The 18480-nt window shown below is 40.8% G+C and overlaps 1 protein-coding gene across 1 annotated transcript in view; it reads left to right on the forward strand.

Moving 5' to 3' along the window:
- Positions 1-2490: 2490 nt before the first annotated feature.
- LOC114058005 (A-kinase anchor protein 13-like) overlaps positions 2491-18480 on the forward strand; it is a 58315-nt gene continuing 42325 nt past the window's right edge. The window contains exon 1 of the mRNA XM_027884934.1: positions 2491-2534. Within this exon, the coding sequence (XP_027740735.1) occupies positions 2502-2534 (33 nt within the window). The 5' untranslated portion in view covers positions 2491-2501. The remainder of the gene's footprint in view (positions 2535-18480) is intronic.

Below are 18480 nucleotides of genomic sequence, written 5' to 3' on the forward strand. Positions count from 1 at the left end.
AACCTGCCTGTCTCCTTGCAAACTAAGTTTGCATCCTTAGAAAAATTGGAATGACATGTGCATTATGAGCTGAGAGATCATTTTAAGTTACTGATTTAAGGGCCAACTGTTAAGATAAGGGGGAAGAAAATCTTCCTTCAGGAAGTATTTCCAGGATTTTTTGACAAGACCAAGTGTTCAGCAGTGTCACCTTATTTTCCCACTGCTGCTGTGCACCACTCTTGCCAAAAAAACCCAACAAAAACTGGTCATGAGTTTGAACTCACAGTCCTCCCCTTTTTTTCCTGGGTGAGAAGTGTTGATATTCTCCCTTCCTTACACATCAAGTATGTGCTGCTTTTGGACTCTATGACTTGTGGCACTTTCATTGCAGCCAAAACCACCTCTACTGAGGAAAGAGGTGACCCAGTGGGAGATTTTAATGCCATCCCATTCTGTTCTGTGCATGTCTTGCTCCTCTTTCTCGTTTCTCTGTCTACTCAGCTGCTCCCAAGCATCTGCCAGGAAGGTGATGGAGCAGAACAAAGCAGTCTGTACTTCTGTCAGATGGCAAAGCTCAGATGATGCCATCTCACTTTATTCCTTGAATTACAGGAACCTGAAGGCTCTTTTGAGGGCGTGCTTCTCTGCAGCTGATGTTTCTTAGAGATCTTTGCTGCCTTCAGGGCAGCCTGTCTGAGCTAAACAGCACAGGAAAGCTCCTTTTACTGGTTTCCACCAATGGTCTTGAAAGGAACATTGATATTAATACTTGTATTGTCTGCTCCATAAAACGGGACCATATTGCTCTGTTAAACCAGAAGTCTGAATTTTGCTTCCAGAGAGACTGAGACTTTCTAAAAATTCAAAAGTGAACTTAAAAAGAAGTTTTTCCATCTGTGGTTTGATTTCCATAAAATAAAAAAATAATAAATGGGTAATGTTTTTGTGCCATTTTTTGTTTTTCTTTCTGTTTCCTTTTTTCTTTTTTTTTTTCTTTCTTTCTTCTTTTATTATTATTATTTTATTGTTGTGCCCTCAGTAGGACTGAAATTCAGGAGCATGTTGTAGGGCACAAGTGAGGTTTGCTTGCAGAGCTGTCCTTGTAGCTCTCACCTGCCCAAATGACAGCTAGTGCTACTAATCCCTTACTTTCATTATTAAGTCAGTCTTTGTAAGAGTCATAACCATCTTGAGGCGTTCTTGCTGTACGAAGGGGAATCTCGACGTTGAAAATAGAAATGATCTGGACTAGATTTAAAACTATTGCAAAATATTTGTCCATCCACTGGCTGCCTCAGAGGACCTTTTGCAGAGGGGCTGTTTTGATGCACAAGCTTGGCAGGTCACTCTGGCATTTTAAAGCAACTGGTACAAAAACATTTTGTAAAATAAGGAGAGCGTGTGAAGGAGCAAGGATAGCTGGAATCAGCTAAGAAAACTTAGGCTGTGGTTTCATTTCTGTCTCACTGAAGGCAAACTGTGGGATTTGGACAGGAGCAAAGTATGAACAAGATCCTGTGTTTTTTGTGTGAAAAGCAGAGTGGTATTTCATCTATTTTAAAAAGGGTTTGAAGTATTTGCAGAGCATTACCAGTACTGCAGACATGAGTAACAGCAGAAATTCCATTTTTAATTGTTTTGCATTCCTTCATCTTAGGATCCTGGATCTTTTAATGCACACATTAAATGAAAACTTAGAGCTTTTGTTTAGGGTGAATATTTTCTTCTGCAAGGGAAGAACTAATGCAAGAGAAATTCTGGCTCAACTGATTAAAAGCTCAATACAGGAAACTTTCACCATGTTGTAGAGAAATTCCAGAGACAGACCTGAAAGAGGAAACAGTCTTGGCTAAAATCACTTCTGTTGGATGAGTAATGGTAGGTTTTGACTATGAAAAATGAAGAATCATGAGCACCATCTATTTTGGAAGCTTTTTTTTCAGTTTTGCAAGGAGCATTTTTGATATTTTTTTAATAGTTTTGAAATGTTTTTACAACAAATAATCCAGTGAAAGGGGTGAAAAATGGCACCAAAATCACTTGGGCAAGGTAGTAGGTGGGTTTCTCGAGTGGCAGAGAGAACTACAAATGTTTACAGATGCTTTTTTGTGGGGGAGTGAGGGAATTGGTGGAAGGATGGGAATTAAGGATTCATAATTGTCATAAAAAGCAGATATGAGGGTTGCTAGGAGGACAGATGAAATGAGATGGACATGAAGGGGAAGTGAATTTCTCTTGGATATCCTCAGCACCAACAGTGCAGATGGTTCAGATGAGCACTTTCCTCTACTAAATATTTCAGAGTTGTCTTTGCTTAATGCGATGATAAATTTAGGAAAAAATAAAAATTTGACAGATTCTTGTTGATCCAAAGGGGGACGATAAAAAATTGCTGTGTACAAGTGATTATTGGAAGTCATAGTGTGTGGATGCTAAAGCAGTTTATAAAGAAGAACCTAAAATGTTACAAAAAATAGCTTAAACTCGCTTCTTCTTTTTTGTTTCAGTGTTCTGAGGTCATGAAACTTAATCCACAGCAAGCTCCATTATATGTGAGTACCAATTAAAATACTTTCTTTTCCGTTTTGTACTATTTACCCAAAAGGCTTCCCACCATCTTCTTGGAGATGCTGCTCCTTTTCTCTTTGCTCCCCGAGGAGGTTATTTATATTAATTCAGTTGCAAATGCTCAGTGATAAAGCCCAGGTAAGTCACAGAGCTCCTCTGGCTTTCCAGCAGGCTGTTTTAAATAACTTTTGAGCCACACAATGCTGTCTCTGTGCAGGTATCCCCCGCTTTTATTTTTTTCCCCTCCCTTGGAGCTCATGGCTGTGCTCGTGTGATTTGATGTGTTGAGAGGTGGTAAGAAGAAATTGCCTGTGTGGAAAACGGGGCATCCCAGTGTGCAGGGCTTGCCTACTGTGGTAATATTTTTTCTGGTTGGGGTTTTTAAACGTGGCAGGGAGGAACTGGAAGCCGTGCAGGGCTCGGCTGCCTGCAGCAGGGTATGGTTTACGTCAGCCTCCTGGAAGCTCGTACCCTCCATGGCTCCATTAACAAGGAACAAGCTTCCTCTCGCTCTTGAATAGCAGCTTTGTTGCAGAACGTGGGGACTGTCAAATTAGACCTGGGATTGCGGGGGTGTACGAATTTGTGTGTGTTAAATTTGTGCCAGAGCTGCCAGCCAGGTCTGTAACTGTTTGCTTTCCGTGTCGCCTTGCCCCGCTCGGAGCAGGGTTAGCTGCTGAAGCTCATGGCCCTGCCCAAAGACCTCGCCAGCAAGGGCAGAGCTGGATGCAAGGATGGAAAATTTGAAGGGAAAATTGCTTGCAAATGTGGCTTTTAAAGGGAAGGAAGAAGAAACAATCAGGACTGTTAGTAGACCTGTATCTTGGAGAATGTTGTGTGTTGTAAATAATGGATCGTATTGACCTTTAATGCCATGGAAGCTTTAAATTTTGCCTACTTTTAATTACCAACTGGAAGTCTGTATTGGAATTTATTCTCTACTTATTGTGCTGTCTTGTGTTTGAAGCAAGATGAAAACATTGCACAGTGTGACCTGCCTTTGGGAGGATGCTTTCCTGCAGTATGCCATATTCTGTATTTTGAAACTAAATGTTGCCTGAATTTCGTTAAATATCAAGCCTATTTAATACACCTTGACTTGAAAGAAACTTGATTTAAGCTTAAGACACATTAAAAGAGAATGAAACTTATGTTCAAATATATGATAGAGTTGCTACAGTAGAAACACGTGAATGGTGAAATACAGGATAAAATTATCCTCGAGTCATTTGAACAGTGTATGACTTAACTAATCAGGAGGCTTTGTTTTCTCAGTCTTATCTACTGAATGAGTTTATTTTCCCACTCTTTTGGGGGGGGGGGTTATTTAATATGTAACACTGGAGTGGTACACTTAAAAGTCCTCATCCCTATATGATAGTGAGAACTGGGCTGAAATCAAACGTAGCCCAGTGTAAAATAATGACTGTATGGCACTCGATATAGTGTTTCTTTGCAATGCAAATAAGTTTGTGACAACATTATTAATACATCAGTGACTCTCTTTTCTCTCTTCCTTCTTCCCCGCTGACCAGGTGTATACCCAAATCAGCTCCCTTTCAAAACAGAACATTTTGGTAGCTTAAGGAAATTTGAAAAGTCAATATTTAGTCATTCTGTTTGCTCTCAGTATAAATGCTTTGTACATTTTAAGATCAGTTTTGTTTTCCTTGTGTTGTTAATTGACAGCATGTCTGAGAGTTGTTAGGTCTGAGCAGAACATAAAGAATAATGCATCTTCCTGGTAATTTTTGTAAAGGTAGACAACAAGAATCTTCACTGTTTTGTTCTTGACACCTTTGCATTACATCCTTTGCACTCTCCTTTTTTAATCCACTTAGATTCAGGATTACATAATTTTGTTTATTATTTTACTAAATCTTGCATGAGTTTAATCCTGAAAGCTCCATTAGATAGTTGGTTTTATCAGCAGCAGCATTACTGAGATCCTTTTAGGAGGAAAAATAAAAGATTACGTCTCCAGTTCAGTTCCTGGAGGCCAACTGGAGAGTTAGAGCATATTTTATCCTATCTGCTAATCACCTCTTTGCCCAGATTAATGCTTTATAATTAAGAAAAGGGATTTGGGAGCCACAGTGTACTTGGGACCAAAGTTTTGTGGGTGATGGAAAAGATTGTACTTTCAAATACACACTAATAGGGGGATACGGATCCTTGTTTTATTCAAATCAATGTGCATTAATAGAAAGAAGACCATCTGCTGCATCCTTCTTGGTAGTTTCTTTTGGCTTCTTGGACTTTTATTTACCTCTTCTGTAAAAGTCATCTGTCCTGCCCCAGCAGAGTTTGTGACCACTGGAGGTCACAGCCTGTAATGATGAGACTCTGGGCCTTTTTAAGTGTGAAGATTAAGAAATAAGGGGGAAAACACATCCTGTAATAACAACAACAAGTCTCATGTTTTTGTGATTAAATAAGTCTCATATAAGCTTTGCTTAATTGTTCTCTGGTTAATGAGGTTACCAGGAACTGGAGCTCAGCATTGTATTGCTGCAGGTTTGGGCTGGAACCACAGCTCAGCCTTTGCTCTGCCAACAGCTGTTCCCAGGAGCCAGGTCCCCCCAGGAGCATCGTGTCTGTCACCTAGAGCTGTTTGTTACCTCCCTTAACGCCTTTTAACGAGCTCCCCTGGCCCGGGGTGCTGCTCACAGCAGCACAGTCATGGGGCAGTGGGGCTTGTGCCAGGAGAGATAGGGCAGGGGAGTGTTCCTCAATATAGCCCGGGTGTGATACCACCAGTGCTCACACGGGCTGTAGGTCAAGCAGCTCTCCCATCCTACCACTGCCAACACGTCATTGCCTTTAGAAAAGGCAGTGTGACTTTGCAGAGCCTGTGGCTGAATATTGTGGGGTGAATAAAGAAATGAAGATATTCAAACCAGTGTCTTTAAGATGCATTGATTTCTTCAGCTGCAAAAAAAGATCCATTTGGCTGGACAGTCCTTTGGTTGACTGCCCTCAGACTGCAGTTGGGAATATCTTTCTTGATACACAGATACTGGTTTAAATCCAAAACTAACTTTGTTCACATCCCTCTTGTATTTCAGTGCTGCCCTGTTGCTGCAGAAATTCTTACCAGGCACAGTGTAGTAGTGGATGAAGGGTAGTGTTTCAGACCTTATTTCTGATGTGTCTGGGACTTTGTGCTCAGGAAGTCCAGGGTCTCAAAGCTGAAGGACCAAGCTATTTGCTTGCTATGAGTACTTTAGTGGAACAGGAGGGTTGCAGGAGACTTTGGTTGATGGGAGGTGGGAAGTCAGGAGCTTCAGTTTTGTTTGTTTTCCTTAAGTATTTGCAATGACCTTGCTGATCATCTTTTTATAAATACTCTCTCTCTCTATCATCAAAAGTCAAAATTTCAACTTCAGTATTGTAAGGTGCTTCCTAGCTCTTGTCAATGTGTTATTGCAATATCCAGATCATCAAGGAGTATGGGGAAAAAAGGATGAGAAAGGCTCTAAACAATGGAGGTTTGTTAGTAAGTGACCTTTTTATTGTTGTGATTCACTAACCTCTCTGTTTATAGGTGAAATAGTATAAATTAGTCACTTAGCTTAAACTCCACTATTGCTAACATCCAGGCAAGAAAATGGGAGAGAGCTTTGCAAAGGTGAAGTGTTGATCTTTTTAGAAACATTGTCATTAATTGGGAGTCCAGCAGAGTATTCAGCAGGAGATTTAATTACAAAAGGATCAAGGTTTCTGACAAAACTGTAATAAATATTGAGTGCATGTGAGGGAATTATCAAGGTTGACTCTTCAGCTACATAGAGTCCTGAAAATTGTACTTCAGAAATGATGTGCATGGCTTCTGATTTCAGTCTCTGCTGGCTGTGGGGTCTTTGTAGTGTTATTGTCAGTTTTCTAACCCAGTCACATCTCCTGCCCCTCTGAAATCAGTGTTGTTTTGTTTTTTGGTTTGTTTGGTTTGATTTGGTGTTTTTTTTCCCAAAAATAACCTGAGAATAGTATTAGGTATGAATGGTTTGGAAAAGGACTGGGGTGACATGCAGGGAACATGTTGGGAAGCATTAAGCTCATCTACTCTTGATTACAACCAAGGCTACAACCTTAGATCTGCCTTTAAGACAGGAGTGTTTTTTTCGTGGTGATAATGATCAGTGGGTGTGAAATGGAAAAGATTAGCAGCTGGAGAAGGATGATGTATTGCTGCAAACTTTTTTCCTTTTTCCTTTTAGATTAAAAGGAACAAACTTGTTTTAAATCACAGCACTCCTCCTCTGCGTGGTTTGCCTAAGGTGTGCCCACGTTATTTGGTGTGACAAACCTAAATGTGTCATAACTGGTGATTGCATGAGAGGGCAAACACTTAATTGATAAAAATGCTGCCACTGACTTTGGTCTTTAATCAGGTCTGTGGATGGAGTCTCTTGTCTAAACTGCCACTTAGGAGCTGTGTAACCTGCAGAGTTTCTCAAGGAGACTTTTTGATAGAGATGAGAGCTCCCACTTTCAAGGCAAAATGTCATGCAACTTAATGAAGTATGAACTTCAAAAGGCCCAGAAAGAATGCATTGACCCTCTCTTAATATAACCTAGGGTTTGGGTACAGTAGGTCCTCTCTTCTGTTAATGAATGAACTGCTCCTGTAAATTTCCCAGTGTGTCCTGCTTTAATCTAAAATGGAAAAAACCGATAATACTTATAATAATCTTTTACCCACTTACATATTCATATCAAATGATAATTCTACTGAAGTGCATGGTTTATTCCTGAGAAAAACAATTGTGATACCCTCTGATGTTTGTGTTCTAAGAAAAAAAAAAACTAGCCTCTTTTGAATAAATATTAAAGGATTGAAGAAAAAAAGGTTCTCAATACAGAGAGCTTCAGGCTTGTAGCAGCAGTCTGTCCCAAGTGCTGTGGCTCCCAATGTCCCTGAGTGCTGAGAGGTGTTGCACCTGCATGGGCCTGACATCCAGAAACCATGTCGGTGTCACTTGTGCACTCCTGTGTGCTGGACAATTATTGTTCTTCAGGAATTTCAACCGAGAGGACAAAAGGACAAAATGAAATACCTTTATAATTCTACAATAAGATGTTGTCATGAGGATGGCAGCTGTAGTTTAGTTACTTTTCTACTAACACTGAATTTTTTTGCTTAGTGGCATTTGTGTTGACAAAGGCCACTGAGATGCCTGAATATCTGAGGTCAGTCCAGCAGAAAAGGTAGAACATACCTTGCATGCTTTTGATGTGGGAATTTCTCACAAAAGTCACTATACAGAAGCCCTGTCTTACTTTCTCTCGAGGTCCTTAGGCAAGAGGAGAATGAGCCTTGATGTTTAGTTCAGCTCTGTGGTTAGAGGATCTGATAAACCTCTTGTCTTTTATTTGTTGGGTACTTGATTTCTTCATAATGACAAACTAGTTTTCTGCCCCACCTTCAAAACGTCTTTGAGTTATGAATAAGTGAAGGCCTCTTAGCGCCTTCAACAAATAAAATGTTTGCTTGTGTTGCTTGTGGAAGAACCTGCTGCTTGGTTTTAGGAAAGTCGGCCGGGGCGCCTGAATAAACTTATTTTTTGAGAGGTGTATATTGCTGCCTTTCTGGCTCTGCTTTCATTCTCCATGCAAAATACTTTCCTCACTAAACTGTGCTTGACCTCATCTTTTTAGTTTCTGTCACTTAGATCCTCCATTTAGATTCTTTTCATCCTCCGCTTCCCCAACCCTGGTCTACACCATGCAGGAAACCATTCCGTCTGTGGAAATGGGTGTCTGGCAGCTGCCACCTGAGCTCAGCACCATCCCCTGCCAAGCTCCCTGCTGCTTCTGGGTTCCCCCATACCTAAAGGCAGACTTCTGGTGCTCAGTTTGGTTATCATGAGGCTGATTGCTTGGCTGGCTCCTGTCCAGCGAGGCATTCACTAGCCCGTGAGATCTGTGCGATGTTAGCACAAGGTTGTTTGTGAAATAGTCACCTTTATGCATTTACTTGAATGGAGCCCTGGCCAGGGAAGTCAGACAAGGCTGCCAGATCATCAGCATCACCTTCCTACAGGATAAGCCCTTGCTTAAACTGCAGATCAGTGGCCTTTTCTCAACCCTTCTTCCATATTGTCTTGGGACTAAAAGTGCTGGTTATTTGAGTTCAAAGCCCTCCTCCCATCATTATCTATTTAAACTTTTCTTCTGTGATCTTATTTTGTGGATATGAAAGTGCTGGTAAACAATAAATGGTCTGGCTTGAAGTCTGGAGCACTTGTCTGAAATTCTGCCCTTAACTCACCACTGCTTTGCAGCATTATGTGTGAACTTCAATAGGACTTGCAGAAGAAAAATGCCAGAGCTGGTACAGCTGGTAGGGGTGGGAAAGCAGAGACAATGATCTGCTTCTGGGGAGTTCTTAAGATTGTTTCAGCTGGTTTCCTGAAGCTACAGAAGGAATCCTTATATTGTCACAGTAAGTTACATTAACATTGGGTAAAATTATGTATATATCTTGGGCTCTTCATTTAGGATTCTTTATTTCTTGTGCTAGCTGGTGAGCTGGGTGATGCCTGGACAGACACTAAGGGATTGCATCTCATCCCCAGCATCGCTGACAGTGTTGCCTCCTCTCCTCTTGGGAGGAATGATCAACAGAGATCAGGACTTGGATGAAGAAACTCTCCAGCTACTCTTCCTCTGTGGAATGTATTTATGTAGAGAGTTCATAAATATTACGTTACCTTTAAAATGATCAAACACATTTCCTATCTCATTCCTCGGGATACATATCCCTGCTGTATTTCCTCTAACAAAGTACTGACAGTCATTTTGTTAGACTGGAGTTCTGACAGCAGAGCTGATGTGAGAGCAGTGGTTATGAAGATGTTGATTGGATGAAGGCACGATTTTAGATAACCTCTGAAATCCCCTGAACTTTACCTACAGTGTCTCCCATTGCTTCCAAAGGCTCTGCCGCATGTGGCCTCTCTGCAAGTGCTCTTCTTCCGCCTTGTTCAGTAAAACAATTCCATATTGTGCTTAAGTGGAAAATAAAATAGCTGTGGATAATTGTAGCTCAATGCTGTGCAGTGCCATCAAGTGGCAGTTCTGTCGCAGGACACGTTTTCAGGGCTGCCTGTGTTTGTATCGTTCTTTCAAAGTGTTTCTGCCAAACATTGCAGGAGTTTCATCTGTCTGGAGTTGTGGTTGGGGGGGTACTTGTTCAGGAGGGTAATGGTTATAATGGCTTCTGTTCTCTAATGGCAAAAATATCAGTTTAAAAAGTGCCTCAGTCATTACAGTAGCTCTAAGTACTGTAGCTGGGAAATATTTAAAGACTGGTGAGGATATTTTGCAGCTGGCAGGAAAATGAGTGCTCTGAAACACACTGAGCTCTGTCTCTTCAAGCATTTTGCTGTGCTGTAGAGGAGGCTGGAGCACCAGGAAAACACCATTCTTCAGCCCTCTTCTGCCTTTGGATCTTAGTGTTCAAACCTGATTATTTTTTATCCTTTAAGACACATCAAGGCTATTTGTGAAAATACCCCAGTGATATGAGATTGTTTCTAATAATGTGTCATCATATGTACTTTATCTTCCAGGAATTGTGACTCTCTCCACCTCTCTGGTGCCAAGAGAGTAGCTGGATTTGTGTTAGTCACTGCACGCATTCAGACTGCCTGCTGTATTGCTCCTGAGCACTGCAATTTTGTTGTTATTGCTAGGTGAATAATTAGTAGGAAATACTATCAATCACTCAAGCAGCTGGTAATAAAATTATCTGGTTCAGTTCTCTTAAGTGTAGGCTTCAGGAAGAGGCTTTAGGATGAGGCCAGAGCAAGACATTCACATCAATTTGGATGTGCTTTCTAGGAAATGACTGAAGTAGTGTCCACAGTTTCTGAAAAAAACCTAATAGTAAGATCAGTACTTGTGGGAACTGGATGGTACTAGAGGGAATATTCTGCTACAGAGAAATTTTCCCGTCTTTTGCCTTGACTTCATGTTTGTGTAGTGACATTACATTGAGTCTTGCGTAATTTAAAGGTGAACCCCAATATATTACTGCTTTTCTGTCCCTCCATGTCTCCTCCTCCTCTGTACCAGAGCTGTACAGGGCTTGTGGTGGAAGAGGCTTGGGGTTACTGTCACTGATTACTTGTTCAGGCAGTACAGGCCATGGTGACCGAGGACAGAAAGTGCACAGTCTGGCTAACACTAAACTGCCCAAATAAATGAAAATTAAATCAATATTTACTTCACTATACTGCCAGATTCACCTAAATAATAAAGTTCCCATTGCAGTTCTTTGCTTGTTCTTTACATTTATTGCAAAAGGGTGAATACCACTTTTCTCATCCTTTTAATTTTTCTCCTTAATTTTGAGTTTATTTTGCATTTTTGCTGTTAAATTAAGTGTTAATTTTATGAAGTCTTTGCACACTAAAAATGATAAGAAATGCCTTGGCAGTTTGGTTTGGGAGGGCTGGCTGTGTATAGCAGAGGCCAGCACCAAGCAAATGCACTAAGCATCCTGTGAGCAAAGTGTTGGTAGACAACTGCTGGACGTGGAGCCCCGTGCTAAGGCAGTGGTACCAGCTAAATTAGCTATTAACAGCCCAATCTAATAACTTTCCTGGCTCTACGTAGCAAAGTGGTATGTCAGGAAGATCTATCCATAAAGATAAATCATGTGTCTCTTTCATCACTAACAAGATCCTGTTATTTTGATGGATTTCTGTTGGCAGTCTGTAGAGATCTCCTTCGAGCTGCATGGATTAATATGTGTGTAATACTTATAATAGCATCTTGACACTCAATAGAGATTCATCTTTGAGATGATTGATTTGGAGACTAAGACATGTTCTGTCAAAGGATGTGGGCTGCTAATAACAGGTTTCTTCAAGTGTACCCATTTCTGCAGGAGTTTGTGTTGCTCGTACCAGCTCACAGGAGGAAATCCGCTCCTTGCTCTCCTCAGACCTTTTATCACTTTGCAAACAAACCCTGCTGCAGGTTTAGAGTCCTGGACTGGTTCGGGATGTGGTGTGGCTGAGATGGTGTTAATGAATCAGCTGTAATGATGTTGATTCTGCTGAAAAGCAAGTTGGGGGTGTCAATGTTTGTGCTTTTTACCACAGGTCGCACTCATGATGGACCTGTGGAAGCCAGCTTAGGCCTGGAGACAAGAGCTCAGGGCTGTTTATCATAAATGTCCATGTTTTCCCACAAATTCTTTTTACCCACAGAGTCCTGAATAAATAGTCTTTTGACCCTGCATCCCTACTTTTCCTTGCATCAACATTTTATTCATCAGTGTGCTAAGCTAATCTTACTTTTGGACCAAATTCTTTCTCACCTTTGGGAGAAGAAAGTGGTGGAGAGAAGAAAGTTATTTTGCCTATCTGTCAGTGTTTCAGTCGTGGCTTTGTGGTTAGTATTGGAAGAGGAAATCACTTGGCTCGGTGCAGTGTTAATGAAATATGGAAGGTATCACCTTGATTTGCTATGTGGTGGCAGAAAAATATGTAGCATCATTCTGCTCTTTTGGTGGCCTGTGGGCAAGACATAATGGTCTATGATTGTATTTTCCAAAGAATAAGAGAATGCTTTGCAAAATCTGGCTTTCTCATCACAGAGGGTCTCAATATCCACACCGTTAACCTGAAACCTTTCACTGGCAGGAATAATAGCACTGCTCTTAATTTGGAAAGGAAATAAGGTTAGGCCTGGAGATTGATTTTTTGTGTGTGTGTATGTTAATAATTATTTTATTTAAACCATTGGAGTAATTATCTTTGTCTTCTTTTGTGTTTTTTTGTTTTGTTTTGGGTTTTTTTTTAATTTATTTTAAGAAAAATTCTCTGCTTCATGCTTTAAGATCAAGGAGTTTGAAGTCATTGACTATGAAAAAGGACACAAATCTGCCCCAAACTTGGCAGCTTGCCATTCTATTTATTTCTAGAGTCTCTCCCTGAAGGTTTTATCTACAGGAGGTTGCAACACTCCACCCGAACACATCCATCTTTCTCCACGCTCCTGACCCAGGTCACTGCCTTTATCACAGGGGATATCTCGAGGCAAAGAGGGATTTCTAGAGCTGCTCATGTTCAGACAGATTTCACAGCCCTACCTTTGTTTCTGGGGCCTGGAGTTCTGCAGAATAAACTGTGTTTGATGTGACTCCTCTGAGTCAATACTGGTGAAGTTGAGTCAGTACTGGTGAAATTGAGGATGTCTGTAATGACTGCTGTTATCTTGCTGTAACAGATACCTCTGGCCTCCTCCCACGGTCCCTTCCTTTCATATATGTGTGCTGGGAGCTTGCAGGGTAAATGGCCACATCTGGAAAAGGGGATGGATGCTTCAGGCTGCAGCATTGAGGTCCATTGACAACTCACCCCATGCCAGGGCAGAGAGGAAGGGGACTCAGATGGGTATTTTGAAGGTAGGACCCATCCCCAGATTCCACCCCTCAAGGGTGAGCTGTTCATCTGCTCCTGTTAACCTGGGAATAGCAGCCTGGAAGACTTTGCTGGACATAGGTTATTTTTTTTGCCATGGAAGAAGAGCATCCCGTGGTTTTATGAGGCAGCAGTGATAGTTCTGTGTCACTGGCTGGAGCGCTTAGTCAGACCTGGGAAAACTGGGATCTAAGCCTTTCTCAATCAAAAGGGTTATTCCAGGAGATGAGAGCACTGTAATGTTTGCTCTAAAAATAGTTGCCCAAACCCCCATTTCCTTTTGCAGTCGGGAGCCTCTGTGGCTGTGCCTCTATTTTTTTCTGCATGGAGATGTCCATGTGTCCACGTGCTGTGTGTGTCCTTCCCAGATGTCATTCTCTAGGGGTTTAAGCACAAGTTTGCACCAACCCAAGGTAACTTTATGTGGGAGGGATCTTCCAGGATACTCAGCTGAGATAAGAACACTGCCTGGGAGCAGTTTAACTGTTGATCTCGTTTTGTACTGCCAGAGGTAGATGGTAATAGATGATCAAGCATATAAACAACTGTATTGTACTTTCTTGCTTGATAATTCCTGTTATATTTTCTAAAGCTGCCTTGCACTTGCCTTTTCCATCCTCCAGCTGCTTTCAGAGTCTCCTGCAGTTCTCAGTTTGAGGTGGAATTGTCTCAACTTTCCCTTTGATTTTTGTCTAGCTTAATTATTGTCGGGGCTGCACAGTTTCCAAAGAAAACGTCGTATGATTGAAAAGCCAGCTGTTCCCTTAGAAGCCATTTGGATGAAAAATACTCGTGTTTGAACCATGATTCCCATTCCATTGATGGGGAAAATCAAAGCATAGGGATGTGAAAGGACTTGCCTTGTGCTGGAATTGCAGCCTGATCCTGTGCACAGTGTGTCGAGCAGTGGCTGAGGTAACAGCAAGTCCAACTCCATCTAAAAAGGAATAAAGGTACCAGTGAGCCTGAACTGAACGAGGAGGAAGAAACCACAGCTGTGATTTTGTGCTGTCCCCCTGTGTACAGTGAAGCTCTCCTGGGAGCTGTTTAGGGCTTTCCAAAGGGGAACAAACAAAAATGCAATAGGCAATGACCCAGCAAGGATCTGATTCATGTTATGAGTAGCGGAAACAAAACAAAACTTGTTACAGTGGCAGGTTTAGTCATCTAATCCAACACCTGATCCAGCCTCTTTAATGAGGCATCATAATGCCAACATCTACAACAACTCTTAGAAGGAAACATACTGTGGAAGGTTTCTTTCCTTCATGCGAATTTCTAACCCATCTAACCCAAGGACTTTCCATTCAAAAGGTTTTCCCTGCATGAAAAAAGCAGCCAGAGTTTGCTATCAGTGGTTGGCAGCAGAAATGTTGCTTTTCTTTTTAAAACAAATTAATGATTACTGGTTGTTATTGTTTTCTCATTAAAAGCAGAATGTTAAAGCAATACTTGAGTGCCCAAGTATTGCTCTCTAAAGCAAGCTTCATTTTCATAAGTATTTTTAGCCTCTGTGTGGAGGTCAGTGGGTGGTTGGTGGCTTAAGTAATATACTTCAAAATTCCCAGTATGAACCATGGGGGGGGGAGGGGAAACCAGCTTGAAAATCACATGGTTCAGCTATAAAAATACAGCTTGCCCTTTTTTTGTGGTTTTGGTCTTTTTTTTGGTTTGGTTGTTGTGTTGGTTTTTGTTTGTTTGTTTTCAGAAACATTAAAATTTGTTAGCCAGCATGCTAAGAATATATTTTCCCTTTGCAGTCCATTATAGAGAAATGTACCTGTTGCTGGTAGAGCTGATGTCCCTCAGGGAACCATTCCCACTGCCAACTAAACACTTGGTTTTCATGGAGAAGTCTTGAATTCTGCATTTGCCAGGGTTGTTTTCATGCTCCCAAGTGATGACCAATTCCCCAAAATCAGACAGATTTTCAGAGCCTGAAGTGGAAAAGAAAGATGTCTTTTCATGCTTGCAACAATTATTTGTTTTTGGAAGGCGGACACTATTTTTGAGGTGATAATATAAGTGATCTTAATTCTTTCGAGCTTAAAGATTCTGTTCACTTCATTGTCACTTCTAAATATTGCTGAGGTCTTCCATTTGAAAAAAAAAAAAGAAAAGCCTTTGAAGGTAAATAGTCCATTTTAACAGGCTTACTCAGAGCTGCTCGTTCTTTGCCTGCTCACAATCCACATGCCTTTAATTGCAGTATTAGTAAAACTAATATCTAAAAAGGTGGAGTTGTGCTAATGCCAGCAAAATATGCTGACAAACAGGTGCCTTGTCTGGATAGTTTTGGGGTTTAGTCCTAGTTATAGCATTTGGGCCTTTCTGGAGATAATTACATTTCTGCTGCCTTAACTAAGCCAAAGCTTCAGGGTAGGGCCACTCTTAAAATCCCTTTCTGGATTGTTTTCTGGTTTAAAGCCCAAGATCAGGTTTGGCTTTTCCAGTGCACCCATCCCTTTTGGTTTGAAAAAGGGAATATATTTAGAGGAAAGAGCCGCATCCACCTTCTTTACATCCCGTTACAAGTATCTGAGACCAGAGATTTTTTCAGATCCGAACAAGGGAGAGGGTGGCCTCTTTCATGAATGGACCAAGATGGAATGTTTTCATTTCCAATGGGCTTTAAGCCAAGTAAATATTAGTCGATCCAAACTAGTTTTGAAATTAAATTATTCGTATTTGTTGGAGCGTTCCAGAGAATGGCTTTGATCTGTCTGTACTTTCACCAAAGGGATATTGGCAGGCTGGCCTCCCATTTCTAGCCATTCAGGATGAAAGAAGGGTTATAATAACCACCTTGTGTGGCAGTGATACTGAACAGATGACATTTTTTGGACAATATTAAATGAATAAAGGTAAACATACTTCAATTAAAATGTTTTTGGAGGCTGAATGCAATAGGGCTGTTGGAAAGTCTTCTATGTGGGTTGGAGGAATTTGCCTGCATTTGTAACTGATTTTCTTTAACTCCAAAGATCTTGGAAAGAGCAGGGTTTGTTCTGTGCGTTATTTCCTTTCCAAATAAATGCGTTGTTTGAATATAACTTAACAATCAGACTAAAATTGGCAGTGAACAATGAAGTTGTTGGTAAGTGAGAGGTAGAGATGTGTGTTGAAGAAAGATGAGATCTGGAATCTCCGATCACCTCACGCACAGTGAGCTCTGCCAGGCACGGTACAACTGAGAGGTAGCTCAGATGACACCTGTCAGTAGAGTGAAGCACATTATCAGTCTTACCAAAGATATTTGGAGACAACTTAAAACTTCAAATTAAACAAGAAATAAGATGCTCAGCGTTCCACAGTCTTTGTTGAAGGTGGGAAGCAGGGTGGAGGAGCACCATAAAGTGCTGCTTAGACACAGCTGAGGAGCCTTTTAAATTGATATCAGCTGATGATAATTTATGCTCCCCCTAGACTTAAATGATACCTTAAATGAACTGAATTAAAATACAAAGAATGGAACAAGTTATTTGGAAAGAACTTCTAGAAGTCACCTGGTCTGACCACCTTCTAAATTAGGTCATGTATGTATATAAGAAGTTCAGTTTATGTTTTGTGTCCCAGCTTAGAGTTCAGGTTATGTGGAACCTCTGGTGTTGGGGTTTCTTACATGTATTTACTAGTTCTTTGTCAATAACAAAATAGGCAAATTATCTCTTGTGATATTGATGCAAATTAAATTGCTTTTCCTAGAAACAGGAGTAGTTTGCATGGATAGACAGATGTCGCACTCCGTGTGGATTTGCTTTTCTTTCACAGAGGTTGGACTAGCTGTACTTGATTTCTGAGTCAAATAGAAGAAAAAATCTCCTTTAACAGATATCATGTTAAACACTCAGTGCTGTTGGTGAGTGTTCAGAAGTGCCACCTGCATTTGAAGTCTTTCATGTTCATGCCTTAAGGGAGAAACGGTTTGAACAAAGATGAGTAAAAAAGCCAAAGCACAAAGGGTTTGTAGGTTAAAACTTGAGCTTTTGTTTTTTTGAACATCAGCTCAAAACTGGATCCATTTGCGTGAAATGGAATATTTAGTTTTCAACTCAGCATGTGGACTGGTCATGCTTGAATTTAAAGCTTGATTTATTTCCTTTTGCACCTGTTTTTATTTTAACACTGACTCTATACAAGATATGCTTTTGTTACATGGTTCCTTTCTCCCCAGCTGGAAGTCTGGTCTGATATTATCGCATGAGACCTTCCTAAAATGCACACTTGTAACTCTACAACTTCTGGAAATGCAAATGATATTCAGGGTTCTTCTTTTTTTTTTTTTTTTTTTTTTTTTTTTTTTTTTTTTTTTTTTTTTTTTTTTTTAATTTTTGGATTTTTTTTCTGTGTGTTACAGCATTGACCCACATATTTGGTTTTAAGACCAGAGGCTGGTCATGTACTGCACTGCAAAACCTCATTTCTATCAAAGCAAGGTGCAGTCCTGCCCCTGGCAAGAGTACCAGACAGGCTGGATCAGAGGAGAACTGGACATGAACTTGGAGGAGGAAGAGTAAGAGGAGCTGAGGGAGAAAGGGGGGAGTTGTGAGACAGAGCGTGGGAAGGCATGCTAGAATGGCAGGGGTGTATGGAAGGGCTGGGAAGTCTGGGAATTTTCTGCAATAGTTACATTTGACAAAGAGAAGGGATGAACTGAGTGATCTTAAGGAGAAGGTTTTAAAGGAAATTAGATGTGTATTTTCTTGACTATGGAAATTAGAATTACATAATCTGTAATAATAATAAAATCTTTTCCAGATTTCCAGCCGTAACCATATGCTCAATGGGATGGTGGCAGAGAGCTGGCAACCACAGCTGCACTGTAAAACTGGGGCATCCAACTGGTTTTGATCTTGATAGAAAAAGGGCAGAAGGTCATGTTACAGACCGTTGTTCCCATTGTCTCGTAGTTTATATAATCTTTCAGGCTGATAAATGATGTATGGTGAGATGTTGGAGGCATTTTTAGAATTTTAGATGTGGCATTTGGGGACGTAGTTTAGCGATGGACTTGGCAGAGCTGGGTTAATGGTTGGACTCGACGATCTCGGAGGTCTTTTCCAACCTAAATGAGTCTGTGGTTTTAATGATCAAATGAAAATGCTTCACTCAGTTGTGTAGTTACTGCGAGCCATCCTCTTTCCTTGCCTTCCCTTCTCCATGGAAAACTGAGGTTGATGGATATTGGCCCTGTTCTTTTCCATTCAGGTGTAGGCATTTCAGGTGTATTTACTGTCTCCTGTGCTAGGTTAACTATGATAACTGTGTGTGCCCTTTTTAAATATAATTTTTACTGATAGCAAAATTGAACAAAATGATAAAATATACTGAGATACTGAAACAAACCCTAAAACTAAGCGTTTTTTGGACTTGGTGTCATTTTACCATATGAAGTTGCTGTTTTGAATATACCGTGGAGATTTCTGTGTCTTCCCAGAGCTGGGCTCAATATATTTTCTACCCTGTTGGCTTGGTGTGATGCTAGAGATTA

This window comes from Empidonax traillii, unplaced genomic scaffold (assembly GCF_003031625.1).
Source record: "Empidonax traillii isolate 1590-97213 ecotype Southwest subspecies unplaced genomic scaffold, ASM303162v1 scaffold158:size1480230, whole genome shotgun sequence".
NCBI lineage: Eukaryota > Metazoa > Chordata > Aves > Passeriformes > Tyrannidae > Empidonax > Empidonax traillii.